The following is an 8,435-nucleotide window of genomic DNA, read 5'->3' on the forward strand; positions in this document are numbered from 1 at the left end:
ACACACACACACACACACACATATTTTTTTATGTGCATTTATCCTTATTATTGCAGGCATCCAAGTAATTTTATACATTTAACGTTACACGTCAATCTCGGATGTAAAAATTATGTAATATTAATTCATTGGTTTTTTAAAATAAATATCTAGTCACTGCACTTCCTTATTGTGTCAACGACACGTGTCACTTTTCGCATTATTGCGCGCGCTTTAGTTAGTTCTCTGATAACTTCGAGCTAAATATCGATATATCTCACTTTCCGTAAGTCAGGAATATTATAAATCACAGCTTCTTAAACATTTCAAGTATATTCGTATCTAGAGAATAATTATTAGAAACTTTAGTTTTATAGATATCTTGTATAACATATATTACACACACACACACACACACACACATATTTTTTTATGTGCATTTATCCTTATTATTGCAGGCATCCAAGTAATTTTATACATTTAACGTTACACGTCAATCTTGGATGTAAAAATTATGTAATATTAATTCATTGGTTTTTTAAAATAAATACCTATATACTTATATCGAGCTGATGGCAAATTCAAATTAGATACTTAATTTTATAATTGTGCGATATTATACTTATTTAATAGTCTCACATCATTATATATATATATATATATATATATATATATATATATATATATGATGTGAGATATTTTCAGGCATGATATGAAAACAAGTATCGCAGCGATAGGTATAATATAATTTATGCCATTCAGGTTTGTGTTCATATATAGTAATTCTAAAAATTTTTCTGACAACCGAAACATTTAATGAACTAGCGCAATGAAACAACAGATTTACATGCATGGAACATCATTGACAGACAGTGGATTGACTTTGCCTTTTTTATTTTATTTTCGGCCATTAATTTTCTACGCTTTCGGAGCTGTGAAGGGATTTTATGGGGTGGCTACGATCTGTAAAGTAGCCCTCTTGTTATGTTACATGTTATATACATATACGCGAGCTAAACCGCGCCGCAAGGGAGTACGTTTAAAATCAGAATTTAGGTGCGTCCGCGCGGGTCTCGCTTTTGCTATTAAATTCTAAGTTATTGATCCTCCCCGAGGGCGATGGTTGTCTTAAAGAATACCTGAAATCTCGTGAGGCGTGTCTAACGCGTGTTTGACATATTCCACTTCCAGATGTCATAAACGCGTTTAATACTTCAGACCTCTCGTTTCCTTTAAATGCGGATTAGCGGGAAAAATTAGGAAAGAATTCGACGAAATTCGACGAAATTTACGAGATAGAAATCATGTGGAATAACGATTTGCCTCTCGGGATATCGCTTAAATTTTTATAACGTCCCGATCTTACAGGGGAAAATATCCAATTGTGAAATTAAGTATCAAATTTGAATTTTTTTATTAATTTGATACAAATATATACTATTCGAAAATAGACGATAAATAATATCACATTTTTGCATTTAAGATTGATCCATGCGCGAAATGTATGAAATCTCTTGATATGCGACAATGAAAATTTTAATTAATATAATTTTTTTTTAAGTGAAGATGAAATTGATTATTCTTCTTGTCATTTTTAATTTATTAATATCTCGATTAATATGCGTACAAACTGTACACATAATGTACAATTATTTTAAGTAAACGTTTCTCAAGAACTTGTTAAATTACATCACTCTTTCGTGATTATAAATTGCTCACGTGTCTACTTTCAGGAATTATTTCTTACACGGAGTACCTGTTTCTTCTGTCCATCCTGACGAGTAAGTTTTCCGTGCCGCCATAGCTTTGGACATACATTCACACAAGGCAAATTGCGATAAATGCACAAAACGCTTAAATGAAACGCAACGATCGATCGCGATGTTGGATGTACAAACCATACGTTGTGGAAGAAAAATTGGTCGATGAGATACTGCGTTCATCTTTTTTGTTTGCTTGGGAAGCTGTAATCTGCACAAAGCATTCAATTTGTTTGACGTGCCTCGCACAAATTATTGTGGACAATTAGAATAGTATGCGGAACACATACACGTATTAAATGTCAGTGCATTCTACGTAAAAACGTTAGTTAAAATTCGCGGAAAATAGATTGTCCTACGTTCTTTCGCGTCCTGTCTTTCATCCGCGAATTCTTTGATTTAGAGTGGATTTTGTGCTTTCAGTGAAATTTTAGCTACATATTTTTAAAGCTTTGCGATATTCAGTTTTATATTTACGTAATTAATTTTAAAGTAAAAACTTTATAATTAAAATGAATTTTATAATAGAATTAATGAAAAATTGCGCAATTGTTTACGTGCAGCCTATAGAAATTTAATTATCCCTAAATTTCGTTCAATTAATAAACTTTTTATGCGTTAATAACTTTTTAAAGAATTATCATAAATTGTTCAAAGAATTTGTAGATAAAAGTGTATTGTATTCCAGATAAAATACATTTTTATCCGGAATGCTCTATATGGAGGGTAAAAGTCTTAGTATAAGTGTAAGTCAAATTTTTTGAAATAACAATATATAACAATATATAAATTGCATTTATGCATTCGAGTCAATATTTTAAAAAATTTGACTTACACCACTAAGGCTTTTACCCCTCTATATGTTGCATACATACATACATTCGCATTTCGTGAACAAAAAAAAAGTTTGCTTAGATACCGTCTGTTAAAAATAAATATGCTTCGTTCGTTAATGTTGAGCATCTCAATTTATGCGGTAAATTTACAGCGATAATTGATCTCGTTACAGAGCCGAAAACTAGTTTCCAAATCGCCTTCAATATGTTTGATATCGACGGAAACGAGAGAGTCGACAAAACTGAGTTTCTTGTGGTAAGATAGCTCCCTCGCATGCACGCACGTTTTTGGTAATTGCAGATGCAGGAACATCATTAGAGCTATAATTAGTAAAAACTTGTATTTACTAAGTTTTTCTATTTTACTTTACGAAATAAAATTTAAGTTTGCTTAATTCAGTCTTATAGCAGCAGAAGAACAAGAATTTCCTTCTCGAATTATTAAATCATTGTAAGATTTTTTTTCAGCGAGTAAAAATACGGTAAAATTATTCAAGCAATAAAGTTGCACGTTACATTGCATTTTGATTTAAATGTTTATATTTTTTATTAATATTATTAATTTAATTTATATTTTTACTTGCTATATCTTCTTTTGTGTAAATCTCGAGCTAGAAAGCCGTGATAAACTAGCAAATCTGCAATCTGCAAATATATTATGTATATTATGTAATATTTTATTCATATCAAATCCAATAGAAATACGCAAGCGTATTTAAGAATCAAAATAGAAGCAGCAGAAGAGAGACGTTTCTATCCCCAAATATCCAAAGAAATTTATTTAAATATAAGATATACAAATATAAGTGGAAGATTAATGAACCTTTACTGAATTCTGATTTGCACACGCTAGCTGGGACTTAGGGGATGGACGTATCAAGGAGAAACTTCTATCGTTAAGAAACTTTTCTACTAATTATCGATTAGCATCAACGGAGTTTTTGTTGCTCTTATAGATTCGTCGTTTACTTGGTGGCAGCCTGAAGGAACGGGATCTCGACGAGCCAACAAAACGTGCAGTGAGTTTCAGAAAAGTTTTAGAAAACTTTTCCTCAATCAGGACGATGTCAGAAGTTAAACATCGACCAGTGTTTAGAAAATCAATATGAAGATGCCGTTCTCTTTCAGCTATGAAATCATCTAGCGGTTGTTTGCCATTCCATTTCGCCTTGAGCTGTTTATTTTGCAAAAGTCCTTTAATGTTATTAAAAGTATATTATGCATTTTTAAATTACATTTAAATACGAATGTTAATTGATTTTTTCAGAATAGCTATATATCGCTAATTATAAAGACTTATAAACGGCTCATTTTTCAGGGTTTCTTAACAAAATTTTGGAATCTATTATATTTCAGAGAAAGATAAAATGTTTTATATTCTAATTATTCATTATTAGTACCTATTTGTATTTAAAAGATTTATTTAGTATTTATTAATCATTTTTAATTTATAATTTTTGTTGCAAATATTTTTTGCAATAATTTTGATTAAAAATTTATTTTATTTTATTTTTGTCATAATGCGTTATTCTCTGTCCAAAGCTAATGCTTTTTCATTTATTTCAACAAATTAGTTACGTGCCATAATTGCTCCGAGCGAAGACTATCTAGGGAAGGCAAAACTTCGCGAAGTTCGTCCGAATAAATCAAACGAAATCACCTCAAATTCTTACGTAAGTTTACAAATATATGTAAAACGCTGTAAATCACACTGTTGGGTTTAATATTCTTTGGATTTATTCTTTTTGTATTACAATTTTTTCTTGTTTAATATTTTATGTCTTTCTCTAATAATCTATATCTTTTATATCTTCATATGTCTGTGTATTATTTAACATAAAGTGACAATATAAAAGATTGTATAAAAATATAATAAAAATATAATTGCAGTAAAGAAAAATAACAATATATTTTATGATTACCAATGACATTGAATCTATCAAAGTTGTTTTTAGGCTATTTGAAAGCTAATTGCAATATATAATATAATAAAAAATATATGGTAAATCTGAAGGAGAGCTCCCTCCTCACATATATATATATTTTGCCATATACAATCTTTTATCTATTTTAAGGTGTAAGCAATATATTTAGATGGATATATACTAATCTTTCTCCATGGGTATACGTGCAGATCTAAACAGTTAAATGTACATATATGCAAAAGTCATCACTAATCTGTCTCAAATTGTACTATATATTCAATACATTGATATGCAGCTTAGCAACTGTATCGAAAACATCTCTGTGTCCTAACGTATCAATAATCATTGCTCTAACATCATTTGCCACTTATTTCAGATGTACTAACATTGGATGCCGAAGCACCGCCTGTCACTTTGGCTTTATATCATGTAATCTTGGCACATGTATTCGTTAGTAAAAAGTGTGTTAAGGTAGTTGTGTCACAAAACCCATTTTCATAGGAATTAATCTTTTAAAATTTGAACAGCATATTAATGTAAACACGCTCTACACACACGTGCAAGTAGAAAAAGTATGACTATACCAAAGTTGAAATAATGGAAATCAAAATTAGCACTTTTTACGCGTATTGTAGGACGAAAACGGCTTCCTCTATATCACGTTTGTAATTGTAGCGATCAAACTACTACTAGGATATTTTAATGAAAAACAAAGAGATGACAAAAGAGACTTGTAAAAATATTCTTACAAAAGTACAAGACCCTTATCTATTTAGTTTTGAAGCAATTGTTACACAAAGTACACAATTTCTCATAGCGGTGGACACATACGACAGCTAACCTGTAAAAAATCTTGCAACACTGCGCATATGAAGATTAGATATCGTATTGCAGTGTGACCATTATTTTTGACTAAGGCTGCGGTCAACTTGACGCTACAAATGCTTTGAAGCGTTCTTCTTCTCTTTTTTTCTTCATTGAAATGAGAAGAGAAATACTTCGAAGCACATTTGTAGCGTCAAGTGGACCGCAGCTTAATACTGTTGCGATACAACTACCTTAACATCGCGTCGATTTGTCGCGATAGCAATTGTTCTCTCTCACACCTTCCGTCCTCGATACAGATGGAGAAAATATTCAGTCATGCGTGGAGAGGCCGCCATGGATGCGAAACCAAAGAGGAATTGGAACAATTGCAGGAACGCCAGAAAACGCCAGAAGAAATTCAAGGCCAATTCATCGATGACGATCAGGTATACCATGATATTATTATATATCTTTCAAAACGACGAAGTATAAGAATTTACAATAAATGACAATCGGTAATTGAATCTTAATAGATAATCTAGCCTTCTAGCCAGACAAAAATGGCCAAAATGGTTTAAATAGAGTCCTCAGACGAAGACGTCGATTAAATTTTTACTGTAAAAAGATCGAACCCAATAACGTCAAGAAAATACAATCGCTATTTTACTTCTCACTGTAACTTACTTTTATAATAATTCATATTGTAATCAATGAAAAGACAAAATAAATATAATAATCGAAATTATGTAAAAATAATTTAGATTCGAATAAAATTATAAATTAGAAAATTGTAATCTTGAATTTGATTTTTATAATAAATGTATCAGATAAATCATATTTAAGGAGTTTTTAGCATGAGTTAATATTTACTTTGTGTTTACATAGGGTTTGCAACGACGTCACGCTGTGGATACTTCTTTGATGATACACTTTTTCGGCAAAGATGGTACTACCGAATTAAAATATGATGATTTCAAACACTTTATGGAGAACTTACAACATGAAGTATTAGAGCTGGAATTCCACGAATTCAGCAAGGGACGTAATACGATCAACGAATTGGATTTTGCCAAAATTTTGTTGCGATACACGTATCTCGAAACTGACGAGTAAGTTGAATAATTATTAAAGTTACAAAACTATATGATATTTTAATATTTGTGAGACGCGATTGCGCGATAAACTGTTAACATTTTAAATATTTTAAATGTAAGCGAGATATGTGTGTGTTTATTTTATAGTATTTTATATACATATATATTATATATATATATATATATATTCTTATTGTGAATTGAACTAAGCAGCATCGACATTTTTACCATGTGAATATTTTTCGACCCATCCCTGTATTTTTTAATTAATTTAAAAACTGCACGCAATAATTTTGACAATTTAATTCACAGATATGACAAGTATTTGGACAGAATGTTGGATCGAGCGGAATTACATATTGGTATCACGTTCGAGGAGTTTCGACGCTTCTATCAATTTCTGAACAATCTGGACGATTTTTCGATAGCGATGCGAATGTATACATTAGCCGATCATCCTATATCCAAAGGTAAATATTAATTAAGATATTAATCAGAAAAATCGACTTTTTAGTTTTTACATGTTAAAAATATTCATTGCATTAAATTAACTAAATTTATTTCCCTTTAAATGTGAACTGCTTGAAACGTAAGTACTCTTTTGTCACATCTTTTTAATATTGTCTTTTTTTTCTAGACGAATTTCAACGCGCTGTAAAGATATGCACGGGAACGATGCTTTCGACTCACATAATCGACACAGTCTTCGCGCTATTCGACGTAGATGGGGACGGCCAACTCTCCTACAAGGAGTTTATAGCAATTATGAAAGATAGATTGCATAGAGGCTTTAAGGTAAGACATCGTGGATTTCTACAAACACTTTGAAAATATGTAATATTCCACTTTTGAAAAATTATCTTAGAAGATATATAATATCTCGTATGAAATATTATAAAGTCGACTACACTTACTACAAAACTAAGAACAGACGTGTACGAATGGTTGCCATTTCTCAGGCTCTACAGAACAATATACTATATACATATAATATTATATCGGGAAATATTTACAAAATGCAATGAAAATATTGTAATCACTGTTGATTAGTGAAATAACTCGATCTTTTGTAGTCTCAACAACGCAATGAGGGATGGGAGGCATTCAAATTCTGCGTGAAACAAGAAATGAAAGCACCCTGAAGGAAAAATCGCGATGGAATGTAAATAGAAACGTGAAGGCACAAGAGCACTCGCTAATTTACAAAAATCTCATAAATACCGAATATTTTCCAATAGCATTGATCGTCATCGAATTATTTCATAATTCCTCACCTTTTTACTGATATTTATTTATTTGAGAATGTTAAAACGTGCAATATTATGATTTATGCAATATACAGTCAAATTTATGCCAAGACCATATGTTGTTTAAATTTTAAATAATCATGGATATATGTATATAAAATAGTCATATTGTTGGTAATAGAAAAATGAAAACACATTTGCGTTCCAATTAATAAAAATAACAGAAACTATGAAGTAGAAATTATTCTATGTCATTTCAACTGTTTTTATTGAGTTATTTATTCTTATAATAATATATCTTAGTTTATTATATGATTTCATGATTAATCGTATTTTTCTATGATTGTAGCTGTCTCTACAAAAAAATTTTAGCGAAGTTTTCGACGTACGTAGAATGTCCAGAAATTGCACAATTTTTCATAATGTGTACTTTCTGGCAAATCTAAAGCCAATTTCTTTTATCTGATGTATATTTTAATGCGTTAAAATTTTAATTTTTAACAATAAACTTTATAATTTTTGTTATATATGTATCTCCTTTCTACTTTTTATCTCCAAAATATCCTTTCAGATATTGAAACAACGATATTTCTCAACACTTAGCTTCTAATATTTTAAATTTAGATTAAGTTCGCGATTTATAAAACATCCTATCTGGATATCATATTTAAGTATATTGAAACATTTATACAGTGTAAATTGTATGTTATAAATTTTATATTAAAGATGAAGATAATGAACAAGCTATTGCTATAAAAAAAACACTAGCTAAACTTGTATAATTATT

The 8,435-nt window shown here is 30.2% G+C and overlaps 2 protein-coding genes across 6 annotated transcripts in view; one reads left to right on the top strand and one right to left on the bottom strand.

Annotated features, from left to right (window-relative positions):
* Positions 1-7,878, top strand: part of LOC143893438 (calcium uptake protein 3, mitochondrial-like) — a 31,700-nt gene extending 23,822 nt beyond the window's left edge. The window contains exons 4-12 of one of the 4 annotated variants that reach the window (XM_077398815.1): positions 1,713-1,760; positions 2,749-2,831; positions 3,532-3,594; positions 4,150-4,248; positions 5,625-5,753; positions 6,193-6,416; positions 6,714-6,871; positions 7,039-7,196; positions 7,475-7,878. In XM_077398815.1, the coding sequence (XP_077254941.1) occupies positions 1,713-1,760; positions 2,749-2,831; positions 3,532-3,594; positions 4,150-4,248; positions 5,625-5,753; positions 6,193-6,416; positions 6,714-6,871; positions 7,039-7,196; positions 7,475-7,543 (1,031 nt within the window). In that variant the 3' untranslated portion in view covers positions 7,544-7,878. The remainder of the gene's footprint in view (positions 1-1,712; positions 1,761-2,748; positions 2,832-3,531; positions 3,595-4,149; positions 4,249-5,624; positions 5,754-6,192; positions 6,417-6,713; positions 6,872-7,038; positions 7,197-7,474) is intronic. The other 3 variants (XM_077398817.1, XM_077398818.1, XM_077398819.1) reach the window with 3 other exon arrangements.
* LOC143893441 (cytochrome P450 27C1-like) overlaps positions 1-8,435 on the bottom strand; it is a 363,376-nt gene that overhangs the window by 343,896 nt on the left and 11,045 nt on the right. The window lies entirely within an intron of this gene.

Source organism: Temnothorax americanus, unplaced genomic scaffold (genome assembly GCF_048541705.1).
Source record: "Temnothorax americanus isolate GAGA-0224 unplaced genomic scaffold, ASM4854170v1 Scaffold12, whole genome shotgun sequence".
Taxonomy (NCBI): Eukaryota; Metazoa; Arthropoda; class Insecta; order Hymenoptera; family Formicidae; genus Temnothorax; species Temnothorax americanus.